Source organism: Medicago truncatula, chromosome 5 (genome assembly GCF_003473485.1).
Source record: "Medicago truncatula cultivar Jemalong A17 chromosome 5, MtrunA17r5.0-ANR, whole genome shotgun sequence".
In the NCBI taxonomy this organism is placed as follows: Eukaryota; Viridiplantae; Streptophyta; class Magnoliopsida; order Fabales; family Fabaceae; genus Medicago; species Medicago truncatula.
Genome location: NC_053046.1, coordinates 2,157,984 through 2,180,018, shown reverse-complemented (window position 1 = coordinate 2,180,018; position 22,035 = coordinate 2,157,984). Strand labels below are relative to the sequence as shown.

Sequence of the window (22,035 nt, the reverse complement as noted above, 5' to 3'; positions counted from 1 at the left end):
GAATAGGTAAAGGAAGGTTGAGGTGGTTAATTTTTATTGGTGTGTGTTAGAGGGTGTGACCCTAGCATTCCTCTTTTAAATATATCAAACGAAGTATAAACAAATACCTAATTTATAATCAACGTTTATCCTATAATTTGAAAACGGTATATGTTTGTGTCAATCAATTGTCTCGTTAAAAAGTGCCAGTTAATTTTTTGAATCGTCTTTGACATTTTTATAAATTTGATCTATGTCAATTTTTGGAAGACAGCATTAAGAATACGCAATATTGAGAAGTCATCAAGGGTGTCTGTCGAAACCAAGTTAACTTAAAGGAGCCAAGTAAAAAAGTTCATACAAGTAGGGCACTGTGATATAAATATCATAACTTGTGAATGCCAGATATGACAAATAAACTCGACAGTTTGCAAGTTAGGACCACACCGCGCCTTGAAACCACCAAGACAGCAGAAACTCACCCTACACGGCGCCGCTTATTCTTAATGTCATCAAAAAACTGATGGATATCAGCAGCAGAAATTGGCTTGGACGAGTCGGCCGACTCCTGTCGTGAAACATAACATATAATCAAACAACCAATTAGAGTGATTAAACAAAGCGATGAAGAATGTATCTATCCATCTGTTTTTTTCTTATAACTGACTTCACTAAAGATCTAGCAGTGACAAAACTCAAAAGTAGTGAAGAAATACATACATACAATTCAATAAATTAATGCAATAAAGAGAACATACCAGGAAAGTGCGAAGCCCGTCCTTCATATCTTCAATGCCCTTCAAGATCTCGACTTTCTCTACATGTCCAAGTTTATTAAAAAGACTTAACTCAGCACCCTCCTGTTGCTGTAACTTTTCTTCTCTTTTTTGCTTTGCCATTTTCTCATACTCCACAATTGAGTCCTCCTTGTCAAGTAGAAAAGCAATCCGCTTCTGATGATAATATTCCAAACAATTCTTGCATTTGCATAGAGCATCTCTCCAATTTTTGGAAAGGAACATTGCTTTACCATGTATAACTGGGGAAGCAGCAACAATGTTCACACCAAGGAGACAATTAACATGCAAACTGGCACCTTCAGTGCATGTACTGCTATTACAACTTCCACCAGGAGGAAGACCCGCCCTATTAGATATAGATTCAGAACCAACAGAAGCTTGTGCCACATCAATTTTAGGAGAATTATATGAAGTATCACCCAGTGGCTTTTCAAACCCACAAGTTGAAGGCGTGTCTTCCAAAATACCTTTGTCCTTGCTAACTTGAGCAGTAGCATTTGGCTGCTTGCCAGCCACCAATATTACCTCGGGGTATAATTTCAGAAAGAAACATACTTCAGAGCATGCCTTACACATGAAATCCTCGTAAAGTGGCTCACCTTCTTCATCTCTGGGAATCTGAAGTATAGCAAGAATGATAGAAAATCACAATGGCAAAAATAAGGAGTGATAAATATGTAACAGCTGGAAAATATAATATTCTCAGACCATCATACCAGAAATGCAAATTGAGTATATTGTTATCAAGCTTTGCTAGGGATTGTTATCTATTACAGATACATGATTGGAAAAGTTAAAAACAAAAGGCATGAAACAAACAACCATCATTTTTGGAGAACTCTTTTCGAAGGGAGAAATGACAATTGAAGATCATGGGGCAAGACCACAATAAAAGGTCAAAACCGTTTTGTACCAATGGCACCAAATTAATTAGTTAAACTAGTTTTAAAACAAATGTTTGGGAGTTTTGAGGGGAGGGGAGGGCTTGTAAAAAAAGGAAGTGGAAAGAAAATAGATCTTTGGGAGGGAAAGGCTTTAGGGGGTTCAGTTTTCTTCATGGTACAAAATCCCCCTAATTTGGGGAACTAAAAAATTGTATATGAGGAGGAGTTTGGAGGGTTTTGCGGGGTTGGGTAAATTTTCCAAATCTAATCTGATCTATGTTGTTATAATACTTTCAAAATTAAAAATACTTTAATGATAAGTACTAATTTATCATTCTCTACAAAATCAATTTTGAAAGATTTCTCTATTTTTTCCTCTAATCTCAACCCTCCCCTCCCTTACCCTCCAAACTCCCAAACATAGCCTTAGTAACTTTCAGAGATTTGCTGATTGTAGTCAACATGAAATGACAGTATATTAAACACAATCTGGCAACTCAAAAAAATGCAATGTTTTTTATTTTCGGAAATGTATATAAACTCACTCAAGACTAAAATATTAATGCAAGATATAAAATAGATTAGAGAAGACTGGACACTATTAAAAAATAATACCAACCTCATCAGAAGACTCGAGACCAAGATGCTCTTCATGAAACCAGTCCTCACACAAACAACACTGTATCATCTCTATTTGTTCTTCAGCATCTGGATCTGGATAAGGGCGCGCACAGGTGCAATACAAACCTTTAAAGTTGTGATTGTACGAATTCTCAACATTCTCAATATCTTTACTTGGGAAAATCTTGCAGTAGAATTCACCAAACTTTGAATTCCCACAGTCACATCTGAAGTTTCTTTTTGTCCATAGTTCCACAATCTGCACAACATAGCAATATAATGATATATCTAAGGTTATTAGAATCGAATTTGAATAAGCCATCAAAATCAAACTGGATTTATAATCAGGTAATAATATTTAGGCAAACTACTCAAGCTATTCCAGACAAAGTCAATCAGTCCTATCACTATAATATGTCGAATAAAATCAGGGACCAGACACAGATTGCATGTCATATATTGAGTGCAAGGCAAATCTACAACGGAATACAATAGGAAAAGACCCAAGATACACTATAGAAAGTTAAAAGACCAGTTAATAGTTAAAAAGTGACATCAAAATCTAACACCGCTTTTTATAAAGAAATAACCTAAATTCTTTTCAGAACAGCCACTCCACTACTGACTCTGTCCTCACAAATAAAATATATGATTTAACTGGGGCTATGTGTTTTACTCTCACATTCACAGTAAAAAAGAAAACACTGATACACCGGTAATTCAATCCCAAAGTTCTAGAGTCAAAGGAAAAGAACTACCTGATGACCATCATGGCAAGACAACGAGCAAGCAGTGCAAACTCCAGCATTCCCATCCGGGGTGCACGTGATGCAAGAGAAAATTGCCTGCCTTTTCATGTACCCTTTGTTGTAGGTACACTCCCTGCCTTCATCGCCCCCCAAAACTAAATCAGCTTCCTGCAAATTGAATAAAAAAAGGAAAAAGGAAATCATTGAAGTGTAAACATTCTCAACTCACAACAATCCGAGTGAAATAGAAAAAAACATAATGGCAATATTAACCAACTAAGTAATGCAGCTTATGCCAGATTACAATTGTTCCTTATAAAGCTAAGATCTCGACATGCAGACTCTTTTCAATAAAGCAAAGTGCAGATGACGAAGGGGATACGTTCAATTTAAATGTGAATCATATAGCAGATTGTAGTAAACTTCACAAGCACAATTTAATGTAATAATTGAAGACTATACAGGCAAAAGAAAATGAATAAATGACATTTCAGATGATTATAAAGAACTGCTTTTGTTGCAATTGAGAAGATAAAGGAAAACAACCCACCATTTTACAGTAATGTAATAAAATGTCTAACAACATTTGTAGTCCATAACAGCAATAAAAATGGTTAAATAATCTAATATAATATCAAATGCACCTATTCTTTCTTCATCTTTAACATCAGTTTTCTGTTCAATTTATTTTTTCTCTAAATTAATGGGTTATCAGCACAAATGACAAGCAAAAATTCAGCACAAAATATATTCGAAATGCACTTGCGGGATTTACATTTTTGCAAGTAATTTGGCAGTTAATATGAAACACACGCATATCAGAGTGGCTTATTGTGTTTTCTCAAATATATAAGCTTCATACTGGATTTTCCATGTTTTCTTCAAATTAAAAAGCTGAACTCCCAAATTTTCAAAATTTTACACGGAAGGTATGAAACCAATCTAGGACCACGTCAAATTGTTGTTTTTGTATCGATTTAAATGAGTTAGGTGGTGTATGGTACCTCAGCATCAGTACTCTGGCTATGGAAGCCAGGCCCAGGGAGCCAGGCCCAGGGATGGGAGTCTCTCAGAATGAGGTCAAGCAGGCCGACTAGGGTAAAGATCCCTTGGTGAAATGGCCGAACCTAGACCAGGGGGACCCAACAAACCAGACCAGTGCACAACACCCTCACCCAACACATGGTACTTACCCGTAGCTTACCCAATCATCGCCAGCTCAAAGGAGTATTCTCAGGGACATGCGCCTCGTATGGATTTGGGCCTGGCAATGGTTGGAGGGCCCAGAAACTCAAGCAACCCAGAGAACGATATAAAAGGGAAACTTAGCTTCTAGGACAATGATCAAATTTTCTACATACACTCACCTGACAAGGGAAAAACCCTAGGACTGTGTTCTAGACCGAAACGGGTCATATCACGCAAAGCCAACTCCCAACCCCAAATAGTAAATATTGTTAAGCAAACTCACAACTGATCAATTGAAACGCAGATATCCAATTTACGGAATCTACGAGGTTCAGATTATAGACTAATAAAGGAACACAAGTAATGATACAGTTCTATGTGATAACAATGTCAAAATCAAATCAATAATACCAGCTCCCGTTCCTCAACTTCTTCAAGGTACTCGCCGAGCGTAACGGATGGTCCACCTTCTTCATCATCAAACGTAGTATCCATTTCTCCTTATGAAATTCCGATTTCAAAGTTTCACGATCCGTTCCTAAAATACAACACAACGCATTGAAAGATATTAACGAAGTGAAGACAAAAACACATGCAAATGAATAAAAAATTAACTCGTTTTGCAAAGGATCTTACGAAGGTTGTGTGAAATGAGAAACCCTAGATTCGACGAAAATATTGATGAAATTGAAAATAAATAGAGAAAGGAAAAATCAACGTTGGGGAAATTGTTGAGAGAGAGAGAGAGATGCGTTACCTGAGAGAATGGCTTAATCATGGAGCTTCGAATCAGTCTAGCAGTAACGGAAGAGAGGGTTTGGAATAAAAAATAGTGCAGAAAACAAAACACTGCGTTTTGTGAATTGAGAGGGTGTGGTTAAGGCTTTATAGGGGGTGAGGTGGAGTAAGGACCATACGGACATTTTCCCGCCATATAAGTATTTATTGTAAGATTATTAATCATACGAATGAATATTCGCAGTTTGCAAAAGTATCAAAAATCCTTATATACCATTAAAAAATAAGCTTATAAGAAAATTCCATGTAATAGTTTATTAAATTTTTTATAAAATGAATGATTTAGATTTAAAGTTGAATATAAAATTCAACTCAAAATTTTTATAGGGTGTCCCACATTAAAATCTATTTGAATCACATAAAAGATTTTCAAAAATATTTTATTGAGTTAATTTTTTTTCATTGTACTTCTTTTTTTTTTTTTTAAAGGTTAAATATGAGATTTTTTTTTTACAAGAGGCTAAATATGAGATGTTTTGTTCGATTTTTTAACATTTTACGGCTGCACTTGGGTATCAATTATTTTGCAACAATAAAAGCTCTAATTTTGTGAAGGATTAAAATTACCATTAAAATTTTATATCGACTAAACTTAAAAACTTGTGATTTGTATAATTAAAAACTATTTAATCCGTTTTATGGTGTATGATCCGTATTATGTTTATTGTTATTTTGAACGAACACAAGGCTTTGTTGGTGAAAAGACGATTTTCATCTTATCCATGATAAATGTGTTAACATGAATTTTGTTCATAAAATCCTTTGGGAAAAATTCACAGATCATTAATATGGTTGATAGTATTGTCATAAAGAAGAAATTGAGTACGAGTGTTATACTAATTTTTAATGCTGGTTAGTAACCTTTAAATCTTTATGTCGATATCATTTTTTTAGTGTAATGTAATTTGTAATCATGAGTTGTTTGTCATTTGTTTAATATCTATTGCATATTGTATGTTTATCTACTTTGTTGTTTTAATCATTATATAAACTTGAATTTTGGTGTCATTATTTATTTTGTTTTATTTAAATTACATTATTCAATAATAGATACATTAACCCGTGCGTACGCACGGGTATCACACTAGTATAACGTCAAATTAAGACATTCCCTCCAAATTAAACACGTCAAGTAAATTTATAGATGATAAAAATAAGTTGTGCATTCTATTTCTTCATCACTTTGCATATGAAGTATATTGGTGACCTGAATCCCAAATATCAAAAAGTATTGCAAATGAAGTTGAAATTCTTGGTGTTGTTCATTTTCATGTATTTTTGCAGTTCAAGTATATATATTCAAGAAGATTGGAAATATTTGGTGGATTAAGAGTTATGCTTTCAGATAGGAAAATCAAGTTGTTAATTTGTTTGTGAAATCTAGTCTCACCTTAATAAGCGGTGTGTTGCGATAAAGATCCTCTTTTGTGTTTGTCCTTGGCCATGATGACGGTCAAATGCTGCTTCACATATGAGTTCGATAGTTTTTCATTCCCCTAGCATTTCTCAAAACACATGTTTTGTCTTAATTACACAATCTGAGCTTATAAAAAAGTGTTTCTTGTACGTATTTTTTAATTCCAACAAAATACTTGTTTTGATAAATATTAGGGGAGGAGAGTGTTGGATTTATGGATTAGCTTTAATCAACAATTAAATAACAAATTTGAGTCCTTAAAAAAATAACAAATTAGCATATCAACTATTAATGAACCAGAGTCTCTTGTGACCCGTATCTTTAAAGCACGTTATTTCCCCTCGGGTTCCTATCACACGGCTCAGATTGGTCACAACCCGAGCTATGTTTGGCGGAGTATTATGCGCGCTAGATTTCTCGTTCGTGGTGGCGCAAGGTGGAGTATAGGTTCAGGTGCGTCTATTTCTATTCTTAATGAACCTTGGTGACATGATGGAGAATGCATCCGTAGTGATATTCCTGGGGCTCATTTTGTCCAAAATTTCTCCATTAGTAGTTTAATGAATTTATATGATAAAAGCTGGAATGAACAGGTGATTAGACAGGTTTTTAGCGGTGATATCGCTGACAAGATTTTACACACACCCCTCATCCCACAGGTTGACACTGATAGACTTATTTGGAAAGCAAAACGTCACGGACGTTACTCTGTTCGTAGTGCCTACAAACTTTGTGTTTCTGAACTTGTCGATTCTTCTTATCTTTGGTGGCCAGGGTACTGGACTGGTATTTGGAACCTTAAAGTCCCGCCAAAGGTTAAGAATTTAATCTGGCGTATCTGTAGGGGCTGCCTCCCTACGCGGATTCGACTTTTAGACAAAGGTGTCACCTGTCCCACTAATTGTGCTAGTTGTGCATCTGATTATGAAGATTTCACGCATGTCTTTTTCTCTTGTCCTTTTGCCATCCAGGTTTGGCAGAGAACTGGTCTTTGGAGCTCTATTCAACATGCACTTTCGACTTCCTCATCATCTACAGTTGCAATTTTTTCTTTGCTTGAAACCTTGTCGATTGAACTTTCACAACGACTGACAACCGTAATATGGAGCATTTGGAAACACCGGAATCTTCGCGTCTGGGACAATGTTTCAAAAACGAGCGCTACGGTGGTTGACCGGGCCCGAAGCATGGTTGTTGATTGGCAGTTAGCCAATGATCCAGCGGCCCTAGCATCTAACAGTCAACACCAGTCGCCAATACCCTTTGAGGGGGGATAGTCCACTTCGGGGCCCCAAATTACACATTCTTGGCGACCTCCTCTTCCGGGTTGATATAAATGTAACATTGATGTTGTGTTCTCTTCCTCCCTCAACCGCACTGGTATTGGTATTTGTGTCCGTGATTCTTCAGGTACCTTTGTTTTGGCTAAAGCTGTGTCATTACCGTGTACTGTTTCGACTGATGTAGGTGAAGCGTTTGGGTTGCACGCTGCTCTCCAATGGTTGAGCGACATGCAGTTTGATAGTGTGGATTTCGAAACAGATTCTAAATTGTCTGCTGATGCTTTTCTCTCCGACAGGAATGACACATCCGAATTTGGCTGCATTATTTCTTCTTGTCGTTCGTTGTTCCCTCCTTTATTTTCCAACTCTCGGGTGGAGTTTGTTAGGCGACAAGCCAACGAGATTGCTTATGCTCTTGCAAGAGAAGCCACGTTACTAGCTAGTCCCGTTGTTTATTTTGAGATACCCAATTGTATTGAAACTATTATTATCAATGAAATGCTATAAGCATGTTTTCTTCAAAAAAAAACTATTAAAGTGTAATTTTTTTTTTGGCTACAAATATTAAAGTGTAATTATAATGTTGCACTATATTTTAAATAAAAAGATATTGATTATTCAGCTGTAATTAAAAGCGGGTTGTGATGGGTTGGGTTATTTTTTAAACCCGCCGATAAGTGGGACTAACTTGATTCATGTTTTGAAAAATCAAGGATGATTCAGTAATATCATATACGTTAGAGCCTAATTGCTAATTTCACAAAATTTAGAGACAGAATTGGTCGATTACTCTGACAAATAGATAAAAAATACTACAAAAAAAAATAGATAAAAAATACTTGTCTCTAAAATGTTTCTATAATTTCAAAAAACATATGTTTCTTCAAAAGAAATTAAAAAAATCATTTAAAATCAAATAAATAAATAGTAACTACTATAAAATTTGAAAAAAAATAAAATCATAGTTGGGTATCATTTACAAAACTATTTTAAAAAAATATTATATAGGACCATTCAGATTTTTTATATCAAAATTGGGTATCATTTGCGCGTTAATGTAGAGATTAATTGAAGGTGAGAAAAACACAAGAAGGGAGGTTGAATTGTGTTTTCTTTTTCTTCTCCTAAAACTGAAGTCATTGATCAGAAGCTGATAGAGTTCAGGTTTTGATGTAATGTTCAGAGTCTAAATGCAGCGGATAAGTAAAGAGAGAGATAGAGAGAAGAAAGACACAAAACAATTCATAGTGGTTCCTTCTACAGTCCTGAAGTAGTCCACTTCTCCTTGCACTTCAAAGGAGAGTTCACTAAAATCAATATCTGATTACAATTACTCAAGCTCAAAAGCAAGAGACTTCAAACTACTCAAGCACAACTGCAAGAGGTTTCATATGCTCATGAACAAAATCAAGAGACTTCATATGCTCAAGCACAACTGCAAGAGACTTCTATTCAAACAAAATTACAAATAAAATTGTTTGAGGTTGAACACTTGATATACAATCAGTGGTGTTCACAATACAAATCATATAAGACTCTTAAGACTCTAGAATTTCTAAGATATGAAAGTTGTTAAGAAATTCTAAATGAACTTTGACGTGAAACAATTTTAGCAGAGGTTTAACTCTTGAAAAATTGTGCGAGTCTCTTAGAAATCTTCAAGTCTTCACTCCTTTATATAGAGGTGTGAGAGGAACATTGTAGATTGCCAGCACATAAAAAAGATTCGTTGTTGAAGCTTGATTAAATCAACAATTATCTGTTGCTTGATTTGGTTATTGTCTTGTGAAGGAACAATTTCAAATCCATTCCTTGTATAGAGAATTACCAGCGTAGTTACAACTATTGTCTTGTACTATGGTAGACATGATGTAGTATTTTTGCATCAAACAATTGTAAGTATTTATATCGTCTCCTCAGGGACTAGTGTGATATCGCGGACCGTTCGACACCAAATATCATTCTAAGTTTAAAAGATAATTTGTTTGTTTTAGTAACCAAGTGTAAAAGTGAAAGTTGAGAGTAATAAGGCGTAAAAACGTTGGAATTAGAGTTCCTTGATTAAGCGTCAAACATAACCTAATAATCACATATATGGATTCTAGTGTTTTACCGATATTATCACGTATCGCTCAACAAGATTATTCGTGTCCAAATAATTGTGTGAGATCAATTGTATTGTTCAATAGTTGATTTCCCAAACTATTAAACAATCCCATTGTCGATCGGATCGTTTAATCGACAATTTCTCAATCTATTCAACGATCTGAAAGCTTTATGTACCGATACCTTGTGTGATTATCAAAACATCAATCCTATGTCTAGAATTATTGTTTTGATAGATAAATTATCCTAAACCTAGATTCAAAAGTACTTTTCAATAACAATTAAATCAAAGATAAAAATGAATTGCAAGAATAACTTTAATATCATGTAAATTGCTAGAATCATATATTACAAGATTAAAATATTACATTCTAAGCTCAATCAAGTACCTCTAATCCCAACTAAGGAGATTTAGTTCATCATTGTCATGAGAACATTACAAAAGTGGAAGGAAAATTGAGAATCCATGCAAGGACTTGATTTCTCCAAGAATCTTGATGAATCCACACTCAATCACTATTGCCCAATATATGTAACACCCCGTTTTCCCAACATAAAAATTTCGCATAAATAATCAGAGTTTTTCAACGTAAACGGAATGTCACATTCTTTTCTTAAAATCATAAACTGAATAAATAACTATTTATCCTTTAAAATTCAAATACAAGATCTTTAATACTTCGCAGCGGAATTTATTCAATAACTAAAACAGTCTTTGGCACGAAGGCCTCTTCTTAAATGTCTCATAAAAATCCAATCTAAAAACATAGTCTTAAATCTTATAAAACAATACGTAAGGAATAGAAAAGCAATAACAACGTTCCCATCCCGTTACGTATCAGAGCACCTAAGACACACGAGAGAGAAAGCTCACACGACATCAACTATTTTTGGTTACCTGCAAGTTACTCATACGAAAAGCAACATTTCCAAGCAGAAGGGGTGAGATTTCACAAAACAGTAATATTAAGCATATAATTCAACAATTATATTTAACAACCTAAAGTCATCATAATATTCATCATAGATAATAATATATCATAATTCACTTCTTTAATAGTTCATATAAAGAATCACAACTTTAAACAATTTCATGATTTAACAACTTAACAACTCGACAACTTGACAACTTGACTATGCAACTTAATCTTCTAATCATGCATGTGGTACCAATCCAGGGCATCAAGCCCCCAACGTATTTGAGCATAAATAGGCTCCCAGGGCATCAAGCCCTCAACTTATTTGAGCGTAAAAAGGCTCCCAGGGCATCAAGCCCTCAACTTAATTGAGCAAAGGCTCCAGGGCATCAAGCCCCCAACAATGAAATGCTAATGCATGGACTCGACCTCTTAACATCTTAAATCGACAACCTCTTATATAATCCAATAATTTGGAACTTCATCATCTTAATCAACTTAGACCGACTCATGCAGCTTAGTTAAATAACAATAGCAACACAACAGTATACAAAAACAGCATGACATAATAATATCAACTGCAAGTCAACAACGTCTCAATTATTTCACATATAATTCAAATAATGCATATACAATTATATCACAATATAACAACATCAAATCATCATATATACATATAACACTTCATCAATCATGGACAGTATCGTATTCACAAACATATACATACATATACTAATTCATCAATCATATTCAATTATTCACTGTGACCTACGTGCAGTAATTTGACCATAACTCAAGTTCTATAAATCCTTTTGAAGTCAAACCAACGGCATTAGAAAGCTAATATTCATACCTACAACTTTAGTGTTTACACCTAAGACCAATTCTGTACCAATCAATACCAGTTTTCATTTCAAATTCGGACAAAGTTGTGCTGAAATTCATAAAAATTCACCGTGACATACGTGCAGTAATTTGACTATAACTTAAGTTCTATAAATCGTTTTGACGTCAGACCAACGACATTAAAAAGCTAACATCCATACCTACAACTTTCGTGTTTACACCTAAGACCAATTCTGGACCTATCAATACCAGATTTCATTTCAAATTTGGGGCAGAGATGAAAAGAAAAATCAGAAAAAGCAACCTATATTATTCAACTTCACTTTCATTCAAAATCATCACAATCATCACTCTTAACCCTAATTCTCAAATTCTCAAAAACTAAACCTACAACATGTTAAATACAATTTTCAGAATCATAGACTCAAGATTATTGAATGTTAGTCCCACCCTTACCTTAACAATGAAAATCGCAGCTCTCTAGGTGTTTCTCCCTTCTCTTGGCTTTTTCTCCCTTTTCTCCAAAAACGATCGTACGTGCGTAATGTTTTCTAAACCTAGGTCTCTCCTATTTAAATAACTCCATCTATCTTATCTTATTTATCTTTCTCCCCCCAAACTCTCTAAAATCTCATAACAACCCCTAAACTCAATATTATTTTATTTTCAAATATTATTCTATTAAATAATATAATAAGTCACTTAATAAATCACATAATCATATAAATATATTCTAAACCTATTAAAACAATCAAATAAATCAAATAATTTCAAGAGGGCGTTACAGTATACACAGTGTATTTTCGCCCTATTCTCCCTCTAAATATGTTACAAGATATGTCTCGATTGAGAGAAATGAGCTTTTATACTTGTGCTGAGAAAATATACTTTCGCCAGGCGGACTCTGGCTCGCCATGGCGAACTAAGCTTTTTTTGCCAGTGGGTTTCTGCCATGTCACCAGATCAGATGAAACCGCCTTATTTCGCCAGGCGAGAATATTTCTCGCCATGGCAAATTCTTCTTGCCCTGTTTTTCTATCTCCCTGGAACTACTCGCCTTTCAGCTCGCCATTGCTTCGCCAGGCGAAATAATTCGCCATGGCCATCTCTGTGGCGAAGGACCCTAGAGCTCCCTGGAGTTGCTCGCCAGGCATGATGACTTTTTTACCTTTTTGTTGTTTTTGACTCTTGCCTGATGTTTTGGCACTCGATTCCTGCACAAATGGGTAGAGTAAGATGACTAAAGCGTAATAGGTCAAAATTCCCTTTTCTCTCGGCTTTTCCCTAGATAACTTGTAAAACAAGTAACAAACGTGTCGTAAATAAACATTTAAAACACTACTTCCTGACACTTATCAAGACACAAAACAGAGTAGTGGAGATAGTGGTTGTACAACTATACTATTGTCCTTTTCTAACGTTCTTCTGTGAATAAGCATTCAATGTCTTCCAATTCTTCTGAAATAGTTGTTGCTCCAGGCTTCTATTCCTTCTGCTATGATGCACAATTAGAATGACAACATTTAACTAACTTCAGCTTCTGATGACGTCGGTTTCTGGTAGACAGTTTCTGATGAGAGTGCTTCTGATGATCTTCATAACCTCTTCTCTTCAGAACCTCTTTTCTTCAGACGCTTTCTTGCAACTCAAGCTTCCTTTGTAGATTCAATTGCTTTCATTTGTTCTTCCATAACCTATGCTTGATTTAAAGACACTTAAATTTGTCTATGGTCCTACACACTTGAACAAATATTAGCATATCCAATTATCATTTTTAATACTTTGTTATCATCAAAACTCAAAATGGTATTGTCAAAACACATTTTGTTCCAACATTAATCTCTCAAGTTAAGTGGAATCATAAAATCTTTCAAAAGGAAAAGTATTTTTTTGACAATAAATAATAGGTATCATATAAGTGAAAGTAAATCAGGTCTATAGGTATCAAAATTCAGAAATACTATATTTAAGACTAAATGAATAATATTTTTTACACAATAAATATTATACCTTTTCCAAAAATAAATAATTTTTGAGCGGAATCCGAACCTCTACATATTGCAATGTTCTTATTAACCGACTTATGTTCCCATGATTAAATATATTTTTTTCTACTCAATAAATAAATATGTAACATACCCCTAAAAAAAGTAACACTTGCTGATCCCGTTTTTTATTTTTAACTTTTGCTCAATTCTCCCCCAAGCTGCCACAGAACGGCATGTCCCAATAAAACCACAGCCTTTAGAATATTTTGTCAAAGAACTTAATTGTAGAAATCAAAGGGACCACATATATATATAATCCAAATTAACACATTAGGGACGAGTAACACTATGATTAGAGTAGGCATTGCTTTACACAAAGATTTTGTTTTATCTCACATAGTTGACAATCAATATTTCAATTTAGTGATTCACACCTCAAGCACCACTCTCATATCTAATGGCTACCTTGAAAATTTATTTCTCATTTCCCATATTGATCTTGCTTTTTCACTCAACAAAAAGCACAGCTCCAATGTGTGACAAGAGACATTGTGGAAACTCGTCGGATCTTTTTTTTGAGTTCCCATTCCAATTAAGAAAAGAAAATCAAATTAACAATGCTCAAAGTGATCGATGTGTGTACCCAGGATTTGAAGTTGTTTGCAAGAATAAGCAACCTTTGATTACACTCTCAAATGGAAGAGAATTTGTTGTCAAACATATTTACCGTGAGAGACAAAGAATTTTGGTCAAGGATCTCAATGATTGTCCACCAAGAAGGTTCATTCAAAACATAGACATAGACATCGACGATGATTCACCTTTCCAATTGGACAAGTCTTATGAAAATGACCATTATGAAAACGTAATATTTCTCAATTGTACCAACAATGTTGAAAAGGAACCATTTGATGATCTTCCTAATATACCTTGTCTAAGCAGTGGCAGTTATACGATTGTGTATACCATAGAATCACCTCTTACTAATTTGTGGAATTCATCGTGTAGTAAAATTGGGTTTGCTAAGGTTCCAGTCACAAATAATTCTGGTGAACCAATGGTAATACTAAACTCTGATATATTATTGCGATGGAATACACCTCTTTGTAAGTGTGAAGCAGATCAATCTTGTGGCTTTCTAGCCGATACGGGTCTTTCTGTTACTTGTTACGATACAAACGGTTATTTTGGTCCCCCAGGTATAATTTTATATAATACATTTATTTTTATTTTTCATCATCCCTATAGCATAATATAATACTTGGAGTGTTAGGGCTTAAGCCCTACCCAAATGGTTAATTATTTAGGTGTTGGGAACCTCGTGGCTTAAGTATCACATTGATTTTATCTATTCAATATGAAATTCATAACATTCTTATATTTTTGAAGAGTCGGAAGTTATTCTTCATGCTTTCGAAATTTCTCCAATTCACTCTAAAATTATCCATTTTCGTCCAATTATTAGGACTTGAGCTCATGAGTAGAGTTCAATCCAAAAGACTAATTCATTAGGTTGAGAACATTTCATGACTTGAGAATTTCATTGAAAACTTTTATCTATTTGTATGAGATTCCTAACATATAACCTAGATTGACACAAATAATTACTTATAGCATAATGCATAACACCGACAAATACTAAGGGTGTGTGTTTTGAGGTATGAAATTGCATTCCTTCCTTGTAATGATGTTCCCAATAATATTATTTTCAAGAATAACATTCTTACTCATATGATTGGTTAAAATTTAGACATGCTTTTAAAATTATTTAATATAAAATTGCAAATAAATCTGAGTGGTAATGGAAAGTTATAGTAAGTTGAATTTTATTCTAACTTGAATGTTAGATTCCCACCTTATATTAGCATGAGAATAAAAGTGTAGAAATCATGTGTAGTTAACATTTTTGAAAATAAAAAATTGCTATAACAAATTTTTAAAAACTGAAATAAACATACATTACATTCCTAATCTCGTATTTCCGTGAATAACATTACAAATCTTGCAACAAACACGCCCAAACATGTTAATAAAGCCATTTTAAAATTATCTATTGTTTGTTTAATATGATTTAAATTTAATGTTTAAAAAAAAAATGGACATGATGAACACAAATTTGAATTACTATTTGTATGACATACCACATTCTTCTTTCATCTATGACAAACATAAATGTTTAATTATTTTATTTTAATTTTGTTCATTATATAAATAAATTGCAATGTAGGTGGGAATGCTACAGCTCCAAAGGCTAAAAATATATACTTTTTTCCAGTGGTATGGGGAATATCTGGACTTTTGTTCTTCATGTGGGTAACTTTATCTGTATGTAAAGATAGACAGCAAAACCATACCCAACAAACACAAACAATTACGAACATAGAACCAAGTAATCAGGAACCTCATTGGTTTGTGTTTGGACTTGATCATTCAAGGATAGAACAATATCCAAAGATTCAACTTGCAGAGAATGGACAATTGCCAAAATTCATTGACAATGTTTGTTCCATATGTCTTAGTGAGTACAAACCAATGGAGACATTAAGAAGTATACCTCAATGTAATCATCATTTCCATGCAGATTGTATAGATGTTTGGCTCAAGATGAATGCTACTTGCCCTTTATGTAGAAATTTGCCTGAGTGATGCATGTGCTTTGGTTAACCTCTTTGTGCATCTTTCTACAATTTTATATCAATCTTCATTATATTGTTCATATACCTCTCTCATCTCATTAGTCATTTTCTTACCTTCATTCGATTTTATTTTATGTTAATTCAATGTATCAAATTGTATAAAATGAGACTAAACATCAAACACGAACAACTCTATACGAACCTTTTTTCCCCATAGGTTATCTCTTTTGGAGCTAGTTTATGGAGCACTGTGAGACACCATTGTTAAGAGTCCTCACACCATTTTTACGGATTCCAGTACTGCCTGATAGGCTTTGCGCATGGAGCCATACGGAAGGCGTACAACTGTCTCATGTACAAGGAAACTTAGAGACCAAGCTGAGTGACTTTTGATGAGATTTATGAGTTGGGAAACATCGTAAACCCATTGATAAAGTGAATCCTTTCGGTCACTTGTTCTCATGGAAAGAAATTGAAAAACAGGTAGAAATTGTGTTGTTCATCGAGAAATTGTTGAAGTTAATTTCTTGTAACCTCTTTTATATCTTTTTGTAAGAAATTTATTGATAGTGGATCAACAAGTTCTCTCCCGCATAGGTAGGTCATTGTTGTGTCCAACTAAGTAACCAAATTAACTAATTGATTAGTGACAAACAATTGACTTGTGTAAGAATTGTACGCTCTAACGACATTCATTGGTGGTTCATGTAGAGGAAAACAACGTGAAAACAATAATGTGTGTAAAAAATATAATTTGTGCATTATAATCGTTCTATTTTATATCATAAATATTAAAAAAAAAACACTTATTGTAAATAATTATTTAGTAATACACATTTGTTTTGTGTAAGATTTCTATAATAGCAATGCATACTATAATTACTCTCGTTATTATTTAGAAGAAATAAAAAAAATTACCTAATTAATTAATGACAAACAATTGTCCTGCGTATAAATTTTACGCTTCAACAACACTTTTTAGTGACTTATATTCAAGAAATCGGTGTGAAAACAATGAACTGGCGTATAAAAAGAAGGCAAAGTTGACAAAAGACAATTTATCATGTTTTTAAAATGAACGAAAATATGTAAGAGATTTTTTTTTTTTGTCAAGTAGTTTAGTGACTAGAGCTCGCACATTTTAAATGTGAAGAAATAAGTGTCTTGAGTTCGAACCTCGACCCCTGCATATAATATGCAATATCTCTCAGCTCACGAGGATAGAGTTTTGTTTTTATAATTGGTATATTATAAGGCAAATTCTTTGGTACACCCAATAAATTTGGGTGTATCGGTACACCAAGTCATAAAATTAATAATAAATGAGTTGTTTTTTTGAAGAAAAATAATTATTTTCTATCATTGACAACTAAGATAATTAAATTTTATTTACCAAAAACTTCGACGAAATAAAATTTAATTTTTAAGAATTTTTATTACTCATAACAATGAATATTGATTATTTTTTATGATAAAATGTAAATTTTTTAATTTGATCCTTATAAACAATGAAATGATGGTTTTTCTTATGAAATGATGTTTTTTAAAATATAAATATTAACAAATACCTTTTTATTTCATTAAAGTGATCGTTAATTTTAAATTTTGTGAAACAAGAGTACCATTACACTTAAAATTGTGAGTGTACCATAGAAGTTCCCATATTATAATTTATTCTTATTTTTATTTAAAAGATATAAAAAAAATTATTGATAAACAATTATCTCGTTTATGAATTGTATCTTTCAACGATTGTTTGTTTGTTTGTTGGGCGGCAGGCTATAAAAAAACTTGTGTGTTACTCTGACTCTCTTCATGTGATGCAATTGGTGTCGAAGGACACTCCACGTTTCCATCACTATGCAAATATGTTGAAACTCATCCAAGCAAATATCTTGAAACTCATCCATAACTATCTTGCTAAGGATTGGGTAGTTACTAATTACTATTCACCATATCCTTCGAGAAGGAATTTCATGTGCAGACGTTCTCTTTAAGTTGGTAGTTAATAGTTCAGACCATCCTATCACGGTCAATGAGTCTCCCCCTTATTTATCAGCTCTTTTAATGGGTGATGTCTTAGGTGTGTCATTTCTAAGGACCTGGTTTTTTTCTTCCTCTTTTTTGTTTTCTTTTCCTTATCTATTTTTTTCATATGCAACCCCAAAAAAATAAAAATACAATAACATGAAATTGTCTCGTTTATGAGGTGTATCTTTCAACGATACTTTTTTAGTGACTCATTTACATACAATAAGGCAAAAGTGACAACTTGTTACTTTTTAGAATAAATAAAAACGTGTAAAATTTTGTCTACGTAAGCACATCTTAGTTGGCAAAGATATTACAATATGCAAGGTCGGTTAAGGTTCAAACTCAAAATTTCTTACTTATTCACTTTAAATAATGAAATTCTTACTTACTAGACAACATGATTAAAAAAACGTATAAATATTTATTTTTTAAAATACTTGTCAAATAATTAAATGGAGGCAACATTGTAATTTTGGTTGTAATCGAGTTTAGTGAATTTTAATTTATTCATAGGAAATGTTAAAGAGTGTCCTTAAGACATCGATTAAGAAAATTAAAATAGAAAAATTATGAGAAATTTATATTCAACTTTTTGAATGTTTAAAATTGTTGTTTTAAATGTAAAACTTTTACCTTTTGTTTTCTTAGCAACACCCTAAGGGCGGGAGGGGATTGTTTCCAATTTTCCCCCTTCATTAAATTGATGAGAAAATGTGTTTGCAATATTAAAAATGAGAGATAGTGCAATTATAGGTTGGAATTTACTAACAAGACTCACCGCATATAATTGTAGAGTTATTCATTCGAGGGAATCCACTCCTCCTAAATGAACTTATTATTAACAAAACTCTTATTTTATTTTATTTTTAGAGATAGCAAGACTCTTGTTATATACTACTACATTCTCAAAGAACAATAGACCTAAGAATATTTGGACTTCTTGCTATCATTGAACTTATATATCGCATGCTCCTTTGCAGTAGTCCATCAAAGAACTAGATTCGTTGAGATAAAAGGGACAGTATACATAATCCAAATGGACACATAAGGAAAATAATATTGGACGAGTAATGCTAGGATTAAGTAGGCATTGATTGGAATATACAAACTTTTATGTCTCGTCCCATTATAGTGACTCACACACACCACATGTACTCTCATTACTAATGGCTACCTTGAGAATTTCATTCATATTTTCCATAGTTCTCTTGCTTTTTCACTCAACAAAAAGCACAACTCCCCCCCAAAAAAAATTCAAACCTCCAATTTGTGACAAGAGACAATACTGCGGAACCCCAGAATTAGGACTTCTTTTTAACTTCCCTTTCCAATTAAGAGAAGAAAATCAAATTAGCAATAATCAAAGTGATCGATGTGTGTACCCAGGCTTTGAAGTTGTTTGCAAAAATAAGCAACCTTTGATTACACTCTCAAATGGAAAAGAATATGTTATCAAAAATATATCCTATGAGAGCCAAAGAATATGGATGGATGATCCCAATGATTGTCCACCAAGAAGGTTCCTTCAAAACATAGACCTCAACGATGATTCACTTTTCCAACGGGACAGACTTTATCATAGTACTCATTATGAAAACGTAACATTTCTCAATTGTACTAAAAATGCAAAGGAACCAATGTTTGATCATCTTCCTAATAATATACCTTGTCTAAGCAATGACAACTATTTGATCATGTATGCGTTACAATCACTTCTTGGTAATTTGTGGAGTCCATCGTGTCATGAGATTGGATCTGCTAAGGTTCCAGTTAAAGATAAATCCGGTCAACCAATGGTTATCATGGAAGGACTTTACTCTAATTTAATGTTGCGATGGAATACACCTCTTTGTGGTTGCAAAGCACCACAATATTGTGGCTTTGCATCGGATAGGGGTCTTGATGTTACTTGTTACGGTTACTTTGATAATATGCCAGGTAACTTTCTATAACACATTTATATATGTTTTTGTTGATAATATACATATATAAATAAATTGCAAAAACTTATACTAAGTTCTAATTCTATAGGCGTAAATCCTCCAAGTCCAAAGCATGAAAATATCTACTTTTTTGAAGTAGTATGGGGAGTAACTGGAATTTTGCTCCTCATGGGGGTAACTCTATCCCTATGTAAAGATAGACAGCAAAACCATATCCAGCAAACACAAACAATTATCATCATAGAACCAAGTGATCGGGAACCCTCTTGGTTTGTGTTTGGACTTGATCATTCAAGGATAGAACAATATCCAAAGATTCAACTAGTAGAGAGTGGACAATTGCCTAAGTCCATTGACAATGTTTGTTCCATATGTCTTGGTGAGTACAAACCCATGGAGACATTAAGGAGTATACCTCAATGTAATCATCATTTCCATGCAGATTGTATAGATGTTTGGCTCAAGATGAATGCTACTTGCCCTTTATGTAGAAATTTGCCTGAGTGATGCATGTGCTTTGGTTATCTCTTTGTGCATCTCTCTACAATTTTATATCAATCTTCATTATAATGTTAACATACTTCTTCCATCTCATTAGTCATTTTCTTACCTTCATTCGATTTTATGTTATGTTAATTCAATGTATCAAATTGTATAAAATGAAACTGTTGTTGTTGAAGTGACTCAAAATTGGAGTTTTGAAGTGCCAAAATTGGGGCCCGATTTGGACAATTCGGTGGCCGATTTTGAGTGTGTTTCCAGCCTTTCCATTCGTGAATTTTCGACGTCCGATTTGGTAAAATCGGTGGCCGATTTCTCGAAACAGCATAAAACATAAACGTATTTTCTGGGCCGAGATTTGTTCCAATTATTTGAGGGATACTTTTACTATAAATATAGACCTTGTATCAGATGTAAACCTTGAGAGAGAGAGAGAGAGAGAGAGAGAGAGAGAGAGAGAAGGGGCAAAAACAAGGGTTTAGAAGCCAACACTAAAACTAGGGTTTGTAGAGTTTGCTCTTGGCAACAACACACTAGGGTTGGGATTGATTCACCTTGGAGAAACACTATTAGGATGGAGTCTCTTGGTCGCGGGAAGAGATTCAGGACTTTGGGTGGAATTAGGTTTGAAGACTAATTCTTGTAACCTTTTTTATATCTCTTTGTAAAGTTACTCATCATTATAGTGGAACGGAGGGCTGCTCTCTCCCTCAAACTAAACCAGTATTGGACCGAACTGAAATTTTGTGTGTTCTCTCTTTCTTTCTCTCGCTGTTTTCTACTTTTGCTTGTGTTTATAATTGTTACCCACATTGTTTTAGTTGCTTGATTATTTTACTCCACACATAAAGTATTTTATTGGTGTGATTTTTGACGAATTGACAACATAGACTAAACATCAAATACGAACAACTATATACAAACTTTTTCTCCATATAGGTCATCTCTTTTGGAGCTAGTTCTATCTAGAGCACTGTGAGACACCATTGTTAAGAGTCTCACCATTTTTACAGATTTCGGTACTGCCTGATAGGCTTTGCGCATGGAGCCATAAGGAAGACGCACAAGTGTCTCGGGTGCAAGGAAACTTTTAAGAAACTTAGAGATTAAGATTTGAGTGACTTTTGATGAGATTTATGGATTAAGAAACATTGTAAACACCTTTAAAAAGTGAAATCATTGAGTCTCTTGTTCATGAGAAAAAAATTGTAAAACATGTAGCAATTATGTTGCTCATAGATAACTTGTTGAAGTTAATTTCTTATAACCTCTTTTCTATCTTTTTGTAAGAATCTATTGATAGTGGATCAACAAGCTCTCTCTCTCTCCCCTCATGTCATTGTTG

General features: G+C 33.7%; 3 protein-coding genes across 3 annotated transcripts; 2 read left to right on the top strand and 1 right to left on the bottom strand.

Annotated features, from left to right (window-relative positions):
* Positions 1-271: 271 nt before the first annotated feature.
* Positions 272-5,133, bottom strand: LOC11427483 (putative E3 ubiquitin-protein ligase UBR7). Its single transcript, XM_003610938.4, has 6 exons — positions 4,979-5,133; positions 4,633-4,759; positions 3,043-3,201; positions 2,283-2,543; positions 738-1,397; positions 272-547 (listed from the first exon to the last, which is right to left on the bottom strand). Exons 2-6 carry the CDS (start codon positions 4,714-4,716, stop codon positions 458-460), a joined length of 1,254 nt encoding a protein of 417 aa, XP_003610986.1. The 5' UTR covers positions 4,717-4,759; positions 4,979-5,133; the 3' UTR covers positions 272-457.
* Positions 5,134-14,108: 8,975 nt separating this feature from the next.
* LOC11436219 (putative RING-H2 finger protein ATL21A) lies at positions 14,109-16,222 on the top strand. Its single transcript, XM_003610937.3, has 2 exons — positions 14,109-14,775; positions 15,804-16,222. The coding sequence occupies exons 1-2, from the start codon at positions 14,109-14,111 to the stop codon at positions 16,220-16,222; spliced, it is 1,086 nt and encodes a 361-aa protein (XP_003610985.3).
* Positions 16,223-19,733: 3,511 nt separating this feature from the next.
* On the top strand, positions 19,734-20,696 carry LOC11436218 (putative RING-H2 finger protein ATL21A). The gene is made up of 2 exons (XM_003610936.3): positions 19,734-20,184; positions 20,278-20,696. Exons 1-2 carry the CDS (start codon positions 19,734-19,736, stop codon positions 20,694-20,696), a joined length of 870 nt encoding a protein of 289 aa, XP_003610984.2.
* Positions 20,697-22,035: the final 1,339 nt, after the last annotated feature.